The following is a 16357-nucleotide window of genomic DNA, read 5'->3' as shown; positions in this document are numbered from 1 at the left end:
TCATTCACTGATTCACAGAAAATATCACTAACAGTTATATGTTGCTAATGGAACTTGGCTGATGACAAAGTCCATTTTTTGCATATCAAATTAAAATTCCCACTTGGTATTTCACACTTATTTTATTTTATACTTATACCCACTTGGTACTTAATATATTTTCTGACCTGTTTTTTTTATAGTTTTTATAGTGTATTGTATTATATATTTTTTTGCTAGTACTTTCTCCTGTGTGCACTGACGTAAAGACGAGCTGCTGTAACAAAGAGTTTCCCTTCGGGGATCAATAAAGTATTTCTGATTCTGATTCTGACTTAATTTAACCAGGTTAATCCACTAAGTATCAGTATTCCTGCATACATATATTAAACGTAAACATTAAGACAGAAATGTTGTACAGTTGATCTACAGGCTGAACAGACTGTTTGTGTCCAGATTTCAGTTTACATTTGAGAGCCTCTACACTAGTTTGTACCCGTGTAGAACTGTCCTGTGAGTGTCCTCCCAAGAAGAACGACACACTGGAGCCCTCATAGGGAAGAGGTCAACGTGGATGGATGGGTCAACAAAAACATAATTTAACACAAGAGAGTCAACATTGGTCTTTTTTTTAAGCAGGACCATGATTGCTCCCTAACCTTAATCACTTTTTTATCATCGTCACTATGACGACAAAGGCCCCCTAACCTGAGCAAAGTAGTCATTTTAACCCAAAACCCACGCTGTTTCCCTAAACCCTAAGAAAGCTGTTTTTGTGCCTAAACCTAACCACACCTTAACAATAGTGTTGTCACATCAGGAAACAGATTTATTTTTCAACAGCGATTTGTAACGTTTTTGGAAGGCACAGACAAACAGTGTTGTCCTTTAGATAGGAGCAGCAGATCAGAAAACTCTTCTATGTGTCGTTCCAAGGGGCATGGACAAACAACATATTTTGTCGTTTCATTTGAAGGACTTGTTGGTCCAGCTGATTCCACATAGTGGCACAATAATACTGCAGGCTGCTCTTGAACACAGCAATTTTGGCTGCAGGGATTTCCCGGAGATGTGGGTCCCACCTTTCTAAAGCCTTTGCCACTAGTCTTGTGCAGCCATTAGGGGCCTGTGATGAAACCCATCTAAACAGTTCTATCAGCTATACAGGGACAATGTGGGTTCAAGTTATTTACAGCTATCTTAATGGATAATTCCAGTTTATTACAACTTGGCCATGCCATCGTTCCTATCATTAATAATAACACTGTACTCATCAGTATGAGTATTGCATTTGCTGAGTCTGGAAACGCAGAAACATTACAAAAAAGTCCGACAGGGCAAGAAACACGTGAAGTCAGACAATCAGATCAAAAGCCCCAGTTTTTCCAAACTAATGTGGAAGAGAAAACCCAGGCAAACTGTAAAGTTATTACCCAAACTGTCTGTTTTAAACAGCCGTCACAGTTTACAGGCACACTTTCTGATTAAACTTTTACCTACGGTAGTTGTGCATGCACATGTTTTCCTATGCAGTGAGGGTTTATTTCCAACATTTTTGTTGCGCTTACTTTCATACTCACCTCAGAAGAAAATTGTTTCGACAATCTGACTAAACTGTTGGCTTGTCTCCAACCCGTCTGATCGTAGGACTGCTTGTGTTTCTTGCCCTGTCTGACTTCATGTAACGGTGTTGCTGTGTTTCCAGATCTCAGCAATTACTTTGGTGAGTACAATGGAAATGTAAATGACCATGAGTTAATATTTAAAAAGCCTCCATTGAAAAAACAACTTGCAGTATAAAAAAATATGGAATCAAACAAAAAACAAAACAAAAATATTGTGTAATAAGATTTCTCATGATTAGAAAGTCATCCAAAAATCATGCCGATCATAATCAATGCTTACAGCAATCAAATGCACTGTATTTGGGAAGTTATTTTCTAGTTTTCTTCATAACCTTAAAAAGGTTGTACCCTACACTTTATATAGGCAGACTTCTGGCTGCAAGGTTTTCAGTTTGTATACCCAGCAGGGGAAATCTAAGTTGTTTCTGTAAGGACTTAGCAACAAAACACAAATGCTTTCAAAATGCATTCAGTGGAAACTCATGTCTGAGTGAACTGCGACGGTTCACATGAGCGCCGGGAAGAAACGGCGCTTTGCATTCCGCGCAAAATCTGATCACTTTTATTGGCTGACAAAATTTCTGATGGGGGTTCAGCCAAGCTCCGGGTTTCCTCTTTTCACTGTTTGGGGTCACTTGATTGGCCAGTTTGTGGAGCGTTGTGAGGTCTGACTCAAGCATCACTATGTAAGGGAAAATCTGACGGGTTTGTACCAGGTTGTGTGTCGTGACTGATCTGTGTGTTAATTCACATGGAGATGTGGAGCCAAAGGAAAAATGACCGTGTTTAAGAGGTGGTGCAAACTCTAGGAAACTTGTGTGTGTGTGTGGGGTGGGGGGCTGTGTGGGAGCATGAGAGATCTCCTTTGCATGGCAATAGTACAGATCCCCCCCCAAGCCATATCGTTTCTTGTCAAAACATCCTGCTCCTGAATTACACTCCAAAAATCGTATGTATATAATTGTGCACTCATGTCTATTTGTGTTTTTTTTACAATCTTATCCATTAAACTAGAGGTTCGTTTTGGAGAAGAGGGTGAAAGACGCCACATGACTGTTGCGCTCCACTGTAACCAGAGACTCTGGATGGGGGGGGAACAAGCCCAAGATTTACTGCAGGCGTAAAGGCATATTCCATAAACATTGATACACACACCAGCTGCCTGGCTGCCTCACCAGACTGCCCCCTTTGGTCACTGGCCTGTGCCGTGTCTGTCCTGAGTCCGGTCTGAGGATTGCATGGCAGCAGCCTCCACCTGCTCCGAATGTGACCTGTCTGTCAGCAGTCGCAGCGCACAGACACACACTCACTGTAGAGATACGAGCTCAGTGTACACTCAGGAGGGTCAGGCTGAGACTGATGCAAGCTCTCTCACAGAAAGATGTATATACTTAGTGATATACTTACACTTGCAGTTTCCAGCGTTGACAGACTAGTCAGCCTTGACTCCTGCTTTGGGCGCGTGTGTTTGGACACTCATGCAATGTGCATGCATGCAAACCTTTCCAAACATGTGTACACACAGACATGAATACAAACATGTTTTAAGCAGTTAATTTAGCTAATTATACAGTGACTTCAGTGACTGCAGCACACAAGTATTTGTATATACAGTGCATATACATTTCCTCATTCCTCCCGCTTATACTTTCTGGTATGGCCATGCATGCAGAGCAGGCTCACTGATGATGAGTTAATAGTTAGTACATTTTAATTCCTCCACAACTAGAACATGCTTCTCATCAGCCCTTCGCTTTCAGGTCAGGTACATGATTTAGGGGAGGTAGTGGGATACAGCAGATAAAAACAGTATACAAATATGTTAACAAAAACAATTTATCTCAGTCACAAGATGAAGGAATTTTTGTAGGAAAAATGCAATACAGAATGTAAAGTACAATTAGCACAAGTTCCACTCAAAGGGAATTTTTCAAACTAAAATGATGTTTTCTGGCCCCTTACAGGACGAAACGAGTTGATTGCACGGTACATCAAACTTCGCACAGGGAAGACGCGGACCAGGAAGCAGGTAAGCTCTCTGCAAATGCCATTTGAAGCAGCCCCTATTTTTGAACCCTTCCAGACATCCTCTCCTGCTGAGTGATGCCCCAACACCCTGGGTTACCCCCCCCCCCCAACTTCTCACTCACTCCCTCTTTCTTGGAGGGCTGGAGATGACGATTGATTTAGGGCCAGGGCCCAATGCACAGATGCTATAGGATCATGTGTCGGTGTTGTTTCTTCACCACCTCATGGATCTGGTGCTTGTTAGACGGGGAAAGAAGCTGGGTAATATGGTGATCTGGTTGGGAGGGATTTGGAACTCTATCCTCACTATGGTATCTGATATGGAAGGACTGATGTATGGGCAGTGATGGATGTGGGGAGAAAGGGTCCCTGCTAAGTCATCTGGCAGAGTCAATGTGGGAATGACAGGAGATGAGTGAAGAAGGGGGGCAGTGAGGGAACAGAGATGCATAGTGGGACAGGCTGGAGGGATAGAGGGACACCTGCTGGTCCAGCAGCAGTAAACTGAATGACCGCTGTGTTGCAGTACAGTTTTTTAAGCAAGTTGCTCTGACAGAGACATTATTAGACAAATTACCAACAAAGATTCAGTGTTAAGGAGCATCAAATGCCATTTTTGTCTGCATTTGTAATGCATATTGAATCCAGATTGTAATATAAATTGTGAGCAGGGTAAAAATAAGGACAGTGTTTAATAAAATAAAAAGAAATGCCATTGTATTAGTGGTGTGGCTCATATTGCCTGAAGGAGATGTCTTAACCCAAAAGAAACCAAACTGTTAATTAAAAATGATTTGTGTTTTGTGCAGATTTCAGTCTATAGATTTTTTGCTTAATAAGGTTATTTCAGATGGTTTTTCAATTTTCAATTTGCTATATTCGAGCAGGGAAAATGTATAGCTTATGGCAGTTAATCCATTTTACAAAAAGACATATTCTTCTACTTGTCTTTAGTGGTATTGAGCCATGCGTTTAGTTTTGTTTTTATGTGTATCAGTTTTGAGATATCCACCTATTGAATGAAAATGTAGATGGTTCATCCTGTGGGGTGCATGAATGTGATTGGTAAATTTCAAATTATCCCATTAGATTTTGATATTTGTTGTTTACAAGTAGAAGATTGTGACCATAACAGGACTCATCTGATGAAGCCAATGAATATCCACACTGAATTTCAGGCAAATTTCAGTTTTATATTTCATTTAGACCAAAGTGTTGACAGACCAACAGACAGACTTAGTGCTATTTTTAGGTCCTGTTCCTGAGCTAAAATATTGCTTTATAATTTTTGCTTATTACTTTTGTGATGCAAAAATGCTTAAAGAATAAAACAAAGGTACTGTACATTTGTCTGTGGTGAGGCCCCATGGACCAAAGACATTTTAACCACACTGGAGTTAAATGAATGCCCTTCGAGCTTCCATCCATCCAGTCTCTAATCCTGCTCATCCTGTGCGTGGTCACTGGGGTCCCGGTGAGGGAACACAGTGGTCATGTTGCCACACAAACATATTCAGTCACACCTCTAGCCAATTTAGCGTCTCAAATTCACCTGCATGTTTTCGGATCGTGGAAAGAAACAGAAGCATCTGGAGGAAATCCATGTGAACACAAAGGGTTAAAGCCCCCATCTGGCCAGGTCAAGTTTGAACCCAGGACGATCTTACTGTGAGGCAACAGAGTTAACCACTAACCAACACGCCATCCATACATGAGCTAGAAACATGTCACATACATGCAATGCTTAACCCTATTGTGTTGTCTGTTGTCTGTCTTTCAGGTATCTAGTCACATCCAGGTCTTAGCACGACGGAAGGCCAGGGAGATCCAGGTGAAGCTGAAGGTACGCTACGTGAGTCATTTGCTTTTTTTATATTCACTAAATGCTTTGGAAGATTTAACAAGTGTTGCTTTTGTTCGATGCACTTTATAGGGGGGGAAAGGAGTGTTAAAGTTAGGTTTTTAATCAAGTCAATAATTGTAAATCTCCATGTGTCTGAATCCTACTGAACAGATTTTGCTAAACAGCTTTGCTCTGTGCTCACTGCCAAAGAAAAAAAATTGTCATAGCTGAGTTAAGGGTGTGATTAGTATGTTGCTCATAAGTTGCATTTTAAAAGATTTATTTGAGATTGACTCATACAGGTTTTCAGATCATAATCAGACCATGGTGCCTGCATTCGGCTGAGGCTATCATTATTTTAATCAAGTTGAGCAGCAGCAGATGGAAAAAGGGTGAAACATTATTACCCTATATTATTCCCTCTTATAATGAAGTTTCATGTTTTGTTAAAGGTATTCCAACATCCATGGCCCCTGCACTGCCATGTATTCACATTCCATTAACACAAAGGCACAAACGATTGGCTATTTTAATTGCACACGCTAACTGATGCTAGTTTTAAATGGGAAGCTGACACATTTCGATGAAATGTGAACATATTTCAGGAAGCCTGAGGCTTAGTGTACACGATTATGAACAAGATGAACCAAACCAAATTGTCAGGAAGCAAATTAATCCCTGCATTATTCCTTCCAGGTATTACATTTGATAAGTACCACAATAAAAGTTTTCCTGTCTGGTACGCTGAGAGCTTACACATCCCTGTCCCCCCAGTACTTTCTCAGTTTGCATTTCTCATCCACATACACCCACATACTCGCAGTCGCAGGAGGACTCTCTCAACAGGACTCTCCCTCACTTTGGACGGCAGCCATGAGGGTTCAGCTGGCAGGGCCCAGTATCGGTCACAGGGTTGGCCCCTGTGACAGGCCTTTTTAAATACGTCTTTGGTGTAACTGAGATCCCTACCACATGTACCCCGCATATTTCAGCTATGCCCTTGTATTAGCCAGTTCTGGGAAGAAGAATGCACGGTGTGGCCTTGCCCATTAGGGCTGGGCGGCAAGTGCTTGTAGTCCTCTGTGGTTTGGAAACTGCTGAAGGAGTGGATTCAAAAACAAGAGGTGTATCACTTTACATTATAGCACACGAAAGACAATTTTGTTGCTATCTAGCTATTTAAGTTTTTTTTTTTAATGGCATTAGTATTTAGCAATTTTGATAACAATTATTACCATATTAACATATCACCCTGTTGCCTGCCTTGTCTTCCAGTATGACCTCCAACAGAAGCTAGTTGTCATCACTGGCTTGCCCCAGCCAAAGCAATAAACTTAACTCTTGACCCAAAGGCCCTTGACTGTAATATCACCTTCTCTTCAGCTCTCTGCCTGGCAGGGATTCACCGATGATGCAAGCTGGCCCCGGCCCTTCATTTCCCCATTTAGGGCTCTGCTTGTGTTACTGTTGAAGTGGGGCGCTGACTTAAATGGAGTCTGATGAGTGCGCTCCCTTTGCGTAACTGTCTGTTTGGCTCACTCTTGCTCTGTCGCTCTCTATAGGACCAGGCTGCCAAAGACAAGGCCCTGCAGAGTATGGCCACCATGTCCTCAGCCCAGATCATCTCACCAACGGCTTTCCAGAACAAGATGGCTCTCCAGGGCCTGTCTAGGCCGGCTTACCCCACTGCTGGTGGGGTGAGTCCCTGACCTCTACCCATACTCCATCTTATTCAGATTAAACTGAAAAGCTGAGCATTTGCCTCATTTAATCAAATATGTTCGACTTCATCCCAAAGTCTGTGGTTTCTGGTTTGCTAATTGTGGCCAGTTAGCAGTATTTTCATCACATTATATACGGATACATGTCCGTCACTTCCTCTTTGTAAATCCAGTTTCTCTGAATTTTACATACTTGAGACTACTTCCCTTAACAATTTTGCACATTTTAGATTTATGACCCTGTAGTTTACCTACAGATGATTTGACCTCGTTAGAACTTTTGTGATTAAGTTACTTCAGAGTTGAAGTCCTAAAGGTGTGTATAGTATTTTATTTATTTATTCCATGTGTGTGTCAAAGATACAATAAACTTTGAGAAAGATAGTTTTCTTTTTGATTTGACACATGTAAGCGTGATTTTCCTTTATGGAAGAAAACACCTCTCAGCTCTGTTTCTCTTTTAAAATGCAGATTGAACACAACAGAATTGATATGTGAGAATGAGTGTCAAGGTGGAAGTGTGTAATATAGTTTGCACTATTTTGTTTTTCCCAGTTTTGGCACGGGGCTCTTCCAGGACAGCAAGGAGGCCATGAAGAGTGAGTAGCCATTCATTCTACTGTGCTACAGTATCCATCAGTGATTTCTCATGTGATCAGCTTAATAACCCTCAGATACATTTAAGTCAGGGACTGAATCTCAGAACAAATGAATACATATCAGTGCAATTATAAAGAAAAGTCTTCTGCTGTCTGACATACCACTCTGCCCCCTGCGTCTTTAGAGGTCAGGCGGTCCAATTAGTATGTGAGATGGGGTCATGAGGCCGAGACGGTGCATAACATGCTTCTCCCTCTCTTGTCTGTCTCATCTCTCCAGCATTAAGCCCTTCTCCCAGCAGAGTTACGCCATGCAAGCGTCCGGCCCGGCCCCCATAACAGGTGGGTGTTCTTTCCCCCCTGCTGCGTTGACAGAAGGCTGTCATGCTGGCAAAGTGATGAGACAACCTGGCTCGTGATGAAGAGCTTGCACAAAGCTGAGAGAAATAGCTGCAATATCGCTGCATTTTCTTTTGGGATTTTTACATTGTCACACTCAAAGCACACATTTACACACTCACTGCCCTCTCGTCTGCAGGTTATGAAAGCACAGCAGGGCTGCCAATGTCTCCCGGTGCCTCCCCTTGGCAGGGTAGAAGTATTGCCAGCTCCAAGCTGCGAATGCTGGAGTTCTCCGCCTTCCTGGAGCAACCTCAGGACCCAGAGGCTGTGAGTAAGACAGGAGATAACTTGGTCTTATCCATATGCCCTTAGGGTTTTTACTCTCCATGCAAATGTTTATTTTATCTATTTATTTTTTATTACTACAGAGTTCTTGCACACCACAAAGTCTTATTGACAGGTGCGTCAGACCAAAGACTGACTTTATTGACAATGTTTTGTTCTTCAGATGTTTTGCTTTTTTCACAATTTTATTTGCTCAAAAGTGCTTAGTCATGATTTCATACACACAAGTGCCACTTTTGTGCCTGCTTGTAGCAACAATTTGAATTACTAAATGACTGTTTGCTACTCTCTAGTGCTGATTATTAACAATATATATTTCATTTTGTTGCTAGATAAGGAAATCTTTTACTCATGCTGTTCTAAAACCGTGTTGTTGGATAGCTTCTTTTTTTTTTTAGGGAAAAATACTAGGGCACAGACTTTGGCACAGAGCTGTTTGAAATAAAACAATTGAAAAACGTAGTAGTTAGTGTGAGCACTGATTAAAAGATTCAAAACTTTATCGTATTATACTCAGAGAACAATCTGCACTACATAATGAAATAATAGCCAGCAACATGAAAATAAGAATACTACCAAAAAGTGACATTCTTTAACAGAAAATCTAAGGAAATAGATGTCACAGATCCCAATATGCAGTCTTGGAAAAGACTGGATATTGTGGTTTAATACCTTGGTGGTTTTGGTGTGTAAGGGTATGACAGCAACTCACAAAGATCACAGGATAATCTGTATTAACACATAAAGAACAGACACCAGAACATCTCATGATGATGAATGGTGCAAGTGGGAAGAAAAGGTTGGGACCTTTTGAGACAGGTGATGGAATATTACAATAAATACGATTAAATGGAACAGCAGGCCCAATGTGACAGATGTCCTGGAGTGCCTAATAGTACACTTGGCATCAATGGCAATTTAGCAAACTGGACACTTGTCATTTTTGGCTCTGTTCATCTCCTGATATGCACTTGTCTCTCCAGTTCAATAAGCACCTGTTTGTACACATCGGCCAGTCCAATCCGAGCTACAGTGACCCCTATCTGGAGTCGGTGGACATCAGACAGATCTATGACAAGTTCCCAGAGAGGAAAGGAGGCCTGAAGGAGCTGTTTGACAAAGGGCCACACAACGCTTTCTTTCTCGTCAAATTCTGGGTAAAATATTTTTGTGCATTTTTAAAAAAAATCTCTTTAGCGAAATCCAGTTCAGTCCAAACCCATTCTGTTCGTTCCCTTTCACTTCCATCCACTTACTCTAAGTTCAGTTTAATTATTTTCAATGAATTTCAATTAAAACCCATTTATATGTAAAGCTCACGCTCACAGTTACTCTGTATGTGGTATGTTTCATACGTCCTCAGAACGTATAATCCTCCCCAAGTCATGAAGGTGAGGTGAGAGTACAGTGAATAGTCTTGTTAATGTTTTGTAGCACCTGTTGGCTGTTAATGGCCTAGCGGTGTTAACTGTGTTGAGATAGCTTAAGCATTGGAGTTAAAGGAACTTAAGTGCTTTAAAGCTAGAATGAGTGGAAAGTCATTGCTCCCATGACCTGATTGGTGGTTTATATGTCAGCAAAGAAGGCAGTGCTGCGCTGCATGCATTAGGCTTGGGTGTATTTGTATATGTCTATGGTGTGTGTGTGTGTGTGTGTGTGTGTGTGTGTGTGACAGCAGCCTTGGGGAGAGTGGCAGGCCTGATCTTTCACTAGGGGAAATGTGAGCCCAGGCACCTGTCTCTGCGCTATTAGACTGAGTCCAACCCTCATGCCCCCCCACCCCACCCCCATATACTTATTTATAGATAAGCCCCCCCAAAACACACATGCACATACAGATAAACACACAACACCCCCAACTGACCATTACGCACAGAGAGAAATGAAAGAGTAAAGCATGATGACAAAGTCAACTTAAGATGCAGGCTAAGGAATGAAGACAGATGGAGGAGAATGTGTGATATTGTTGAAATGGTGGAAGTATGCGAACTGACAAACTGAAAATGGGCATAAAAAACGAAACTGGGAGAGAGAGACACAGATAAAAGGGGAGTACGAGGGTGTAATTGGACACGTCCATTTTGTTCATCTCAGCTGATCTGGCCACCTTGCCTTACCTCAGGATAAGACCTTCGGTATTTGTATCATGCACAACACATACACACCTCCAAACCCACTCTCTGGGTGCTCCTCTTTTATTATGTGGGCATGTTGGTTTTACAGTGGAGTTCATAGTTAAGCATGATTAAATAGAGTGAAAGTGCATTTACTTTAGAAAATCTGCTTGTTTAAATCAGTGTGCTGGGGTTGCAAAGTGGTTTTGTCATAAAGTATGTCAGAGAATCACTGAACAAACTGTGTGATTCATGCAGTGACTCACTACAGTTAGAGAATTACTGAGCTAGTTCCTGGTAAATGAATGTATTGCGCTTCAACTGGAGACTTCTATCATAATGTCTGGGGTATATGAGAACCTAATTGTTAGTTAGCATAATTAGTGATAGCCCCTTCACCCAACAAAGAAGTTATAACAACATTAATAGAAAATACAAGGCAAAAGACGTCAGTCTAGTGGTCACACTATTTAATTGCATGTGTGCATGCATGGATGGAAAATGTAATAAATGATTCTGTAACCTGTAGTTTAACAAATGTACACTGTGCCCACAACCTTTGCTTGTGGTTTAAAAAAGTCTTATCCATTATTATCTTGCCATCTCTTATCTGTGATGGGTTTACTAAACTGGAGGAGTTTCCAAATGCAGATGGTAGGCATTTAGGCATTCAAAATAAATATGATACAAAACATACAATTTTGATCTATAATACCCACTGTCTAAATACAAAGCATTAATTTGGGGGATACCAAAACATGCCCATAACAAACCATTTCTTGCTCATGTTTCTTCTGTTCATAAAGGGGGGCAGCAGCAGCTAACAGTTTCTCTCTTGTATCAAATTCATCCCAAGCGCAGACCTAGAAATGGACCCAAACACATCCAGGTAGACTTGGATGAATGGTCAGAGTGTTGACTACAACGCTGCTGCACAAATCTCCTCCAAAGATGTTCCACTGAACAAGCTGCCAATGCTGCCATATTTATTTTTGAGTGCTCTAAAAGAGTCAATGTACAGTCTCTGGGACTATCCACTGTGAGGACCTACTGCTGTGTGCAGCATACATGCCAGTACACACAGGGCACAATGTAACTTTTTCTCTCTACTATAGGTGGAGGTTAGACTTCACCAACCTGAACCTTGCCGGGCCTAAATAAACTCATCATGTTTTGAAGTATAAAGGTCATGTGTGGTCTGACTCATGCATGGTCATGAGAGCGTTGAGAGATTGTCCGAGGCTAAGCATGCATATCATGCTCCTCGTCTACTGTAACCTCCCTCTCCAATATTGGGGAACTTGCAGGACTATTTCAGTGGCACCTGAGTCATTCATGTGCCGCAGAGCATACCAGGTGACCTAAACACACATCCAGCCCAAGGCTCCCTTAAATATTGTGGTTTGGTCAAAGTCTGGAAATTGGATGCTGATGGTGGAGGCACACAACACCACTACAGGGAAGAATGATGTCAAAGCATCATCTTCACCGCTGTGAAACAGTGTGAAACATGATTGCCATCATCCTCTGATCCACTTTGTCAAAAATGTATTGAGGCGACTGGTGACTTGCAAAGAAGATATACAATATATATTAGCTTTAACTGCTGTGGTTCGGAGTGCCAAGACTGTGAATGTCAAGTTCAAAGTGCTGCCTTACAATCTCATGACACCAGAAGACTTTGTATGTATGACATTACCCTTCTCACATGTTTAACTGCCACATTATTTATTGTGGAGAGATGAAAGACATTTGTGAGTGACACCATTTTGGAAGTAGTTTTCACTAGTTCTTGGAAAGAGCAGCTGGTCAAGCCATGGCATTTGATTCTGGGGTGAGGGGAAGGAGGGGATGAGTAGCCCCGCCATATATCATAAAGAAAAAGAGAGCAAGACAGCAATAAAGAGAAAGAAATAGGGACACAGACAGTGTGAACAAGAAATAGGAATGGCAGGAGAAATGGTGGGTGGCATGTAACTAACAAGTCACTTATCAGTGAAATATAATAATAAGAATAATAATAATAATAATAAACTTTATTTATACAGCACTTTTCAAAATCAAAATTACAAAGTGCTTTACATGGTTGAATCAGGGTTAAAACATTTCAGGACTGAGGCAAATACAATCAGGCATTTAAAAATATAATTTAAAAATACAGCAATACAATGAAATTAAATGCGATGAAATAAAATAACCCCTAAAAATAAATATAAATGACTAATAATAAAACAGATATGATATGTTGGCAATAAAACACAGTACTAGATTTAATAACAGCTTTTTTGAAAAGATACATTTTGAGAAGTGTTTTAAAAGATGTCACTGATTCAGCAAGCCTCAGATCGTCGGGCAGGACTTCCAGAGCCGAGGGGCCCTGGCTGCAAAAGCCCGCTCACCTTTAGTTTCGAGCCAGGACTCAGGATCAGCCAGCAGAGCCCTGCCTAAGGATCTGATGCTGCGCTCTGGCTCATAGTGGAGCAGTACATATTACTTTCTTGATTCATGTCAGAGCCCGGTGGAGTCAACAGTTATGACATGCAACTCCCCACTAGAGGAAAACAAGCTCATAACACTGTCCCCTCTCAGTCTGTTCATCTCACTGTGTCCCAAGGGGGTCCTCCAATTCTCAAGGCATCCATGACAAAACACAGAAATGCTACAAAACAGCTGGGCATTTCAACACCCATACTGGGGGGGGGCGGCAAAAATGCTCTTGGCCATGAAAATAAGCAAAATGAAATCCTCAACACATCTGAAAATATGATAACTTTATTTACGGCATTGTAAAAGACGGGAAGAGCCTATATGATGTTGCCGCAGTGACAGCCACGTGGTAGGTCATGACTCGGGGGTGTGCTGAGGCGCAGGTTGGCATGGTGATGGTGACAGGCGGCTGGCCCACCTCCAAAGCTATGGCATTCTAGATTGAATTTCCAGCAAACCCCCTGTCGGCTGCTGGCTGCCCTGCCCCTCTCCCCACCTTCCTCCTCACCCCTCAGCGCCCGTGGCCCTGTCCTAACGGATTGTCTCACGCCTTTGAAGTGCCGAGGGAATCCGATTTGAGCTGGCTCTGCTAAATTGTTACACAGCCAGCCTGCCCACCATGATCTAATCAGCCAATTGCACGCTGCTGATTGTAATTGGATGAATTCCCTCGCAGGCTGTTAGGGAAGCAGGGAATGGCAGTTCGGGGAGGGTCACTAGGCCCCAGGGATGAAGACAAATAGAGGAATTACATGAGCCAGGGATGAAGATGAACGGGGTGATGAAGAGATGAGAGGAGGCTGAGCGGTGTCTCAATGGCCCATTAGGAGACAAGAGCCCAACAGGGGGAAAGGTAAAACAGCCCAGCTGTCTGACGGAGAAGACGGCACCTCAGTCTGATCTAAAATCAGATTATACTTGCCTCAATTCAAACTTAAACTAGTGGGAGGATCGGAGATAGGTGAAAAGACCAAAACCAACAATGCGTTAGTCTGTCTCTTCCTTGCCATGTCTGTAGCCCCCAGCCCCAAGCCCACTGGTTCCTTCTGAAGTGTGTAATGCTTTTTTTGACATAAAAATGAAAGAAAGAAATGTTTGGCATTCGACTAGTTACAGTTGTTGCTAGGCGACTGACAACAAAATAGATGTTGCCTTGTTTCTTTTTCCGAAAAAATGGAGGATTTACTGTTTACTTTACTTGAGTATCATGTTTAGGAATTTAAATGAGTATAAACATGTAAAAAGTAACTTGGGCTCCAACCATGGGCAAAACCACGTGCTCCAACATTTTTTAAAAATGTCAACATCATCCTTGTGACCGTGTTAGCTATCAGAAAAATTCCAGTTCTGTGGGTTGTTCAAATGGCCCCTTCTCGTGAACACGGTAAACACAATGCCACTTGAAAGCACCACAGATCAAAGATCAAAATCTTCTTCTGTATTATTGTCTTACAACAAAACACACACACACACACACACACACACACAGCATCTTGGGAATCTTGAGGCTGGATTTGACAGCGTTATACTGGGTTAACAAGGATCTGGTCATTGGATGCCTCTTGGCTTTACGGAGAATCACTCAAGCTTTGCTGAGCCATAACACTCTTGGTGATGTGTCTTTGTCAAACTGACACACATGTTCCTTGAGATCCATATATGTGAGCAGAAAAGCAACTCCTGATATTTTGTTATGGATTTTGGAGCTGATAATGTAGTATATCCTCAAGATTTAGGTTAGTTGATCCTTACATGTTATCTGTTTCTTCCCTCTAGGCGGACCTTAGTGTAAACCTGCAGGATGACAGCAGCTTCTTCTATGGTGTTTCCAGTCAGTATGAGAGCTCAGAGAACATGATTATCACCTCATCCACCAAAGTCTGCTCCTTTGGCAAGCAGGTGGTGGAGAAAGTGGAGGTAAGACAAGGATGCTGGGGGTTATCAAGAATCCCACAGTTGTGATGTGGTGTGGTACTATAGTGCCACGCTACATCACCACTGCACAGGGTGTGCATAAAGCATGTTGTCACCACTAGTTGGTAGGGCAAGCCAGATTATAAGACTGGGTGAAGTTACCCTTTAAGACGTTGTAGATGCAGCCCTAACAATTCAGTTGGTTCAGCTTGTTGAGGCTGTACCATGAATATATTAAGATAACTGGATACCATGTTCCAAGATGGCGATCTATTCATTCCAATTGAAGTTGTCTAATGGATGCATATACCAAACAGTTTTCAAGGTTTCTGCAGGGTTCCACGTTTCTGGGCCTATAGAGCATGATTATTAGAGTCCTTCTCTACCTGCGGTGGCTGACACATGAACAGCTCAAAAATAATTTTCTGATACAGCTCTTCAAGACTTATTGATTATTATTGAACCTAATAAATCATATTACAAAGAGTCCCTTCAGACTATTTGTGACACTCATTTTTTTTATTTTTGTTTAGATGACACTGTTTTACTATAATAGTTTCCTAAAAATATTTGAAACTTCAAAGCTAAGGCAGTTACATACAGTGTACTTCTCTGTTAATTAATCTAACTTTAATTTTCAGTAGGATTAAGCCATTATAAATACAGAAATTAACACAGCCTATTTAATTGTTTTATTACTATTATTATGGAAGGCACAGTGACCAGTCTCAGTATGTGTTATTTGCCTATAAATGCAGTAAATAGCATTCATTTTCCCTTTTTCCCCCTTCATTTTGTATGCTTTATATTTTGCAGAAAATGAGTTCCTACAATTATCAACAGCAAACTATATATATTTGGCTACAGTTCAAGAAGTTTGCATCACTGATTGCTTAATAAATGATGAATGATGGGGATATTTCAACATTAAGGAGTCATGACCACGTCAAACACCCAGAGGAGTGAATAACTGCTACTGGTGGAGATGGATTCCAGTCAATTACCACTGATCTGTGGTCAGGAAGCTGACGTGATTCACAAATCTCCCCAGCATGACTGTTGTGCTTCCTGTTAACTAGACACAATAGTGGCCCTGCCCCCACCCACTGCTGATGGATTGTACAATATAAACACATACACACATCCCTAGGTAGAGCCATCTGCCTCAGTAGACCACATGATGATATTTAATGGCCTCATCATTTGATTACGGTTGTCACGAGAAATATGTTTATTGTCATATCTGGCATGCCATATGCTGCATTAGGTATATTATATTACAGATATTACAGCTTATCACATAGATGTTCATATCTAATGTATCTAATTCAGTTTCAGTTGAATATATATCCCTGTTTTT

General features: G+C 41.5%; 1 protein-coding gene across 3 annotated transcripts in view; it reads left to right on the top strand.

The window, feature by feature from the left end:
- Nucleotides 1-16357, top strand: part of LOC122875386 (transcriptional enhancer factor TEF-3-like) — a 39684-nt gene that overhangs the window by 19678 nt on the left and 3649 nt on the right. For 2 of the 3 annotated variants that reach the window (XM_044194406.1, XM_044194408.1), the window contains 8 exons: nucleotides 3569-3633; nucleotides 5413-5484; nucleotides 7038-7172; nucleotides 7752-7795; nucleotides 8076-8137; nucleotides 8334-8464; nucleotides 9466-9639; nucleotides 14860-15000. In XM_044194406.1, the coding sequence (XP_044050341.1) occupies nucleotides 3569-3633; nucleotides 5413-5484; nucleotides 7038-7172; nucleotides 7752-7795; nucleotides 8076-8137; nucleotides 8334-8464; nucleotides 9466-9639; nucleotides 14860-15000 (824 nt within the window). The remainder of the gene's footprint in view (nucleotides 1-3568; nucleotides 3634-5412; nucleotides 5485-7037; nucleotides 7173-7751; nucleotides 7796-8075; nucleotides 8138-8333; nucleotides 8465-9465; nucleotides 9640-14859; nucleotides 15001-16357) is intronic. The other variant, XM_044194407.1, reaches the window with a different exon arrangement.

This window comes from Siniperca chuatsi, linkage group LG4 (genome assembly GCF_020085105.1).
Source record: "Siniperca chuatsi isolate FFG_IHB_CAS linkage group LG4, ASM2008510v1, whole genome shotgun sequence".
Classification (NCBI taxonomy): domain Eukaryota; kingdom Metazoa; phylum Chordata; class Actinopteri; order Centrarchiformes; family Sinipercidae; genus Siniperca; species Siniperca chuatsi.
This window is presented reverse-complemented; position numbering and strand designations above follow the sequence as displayed.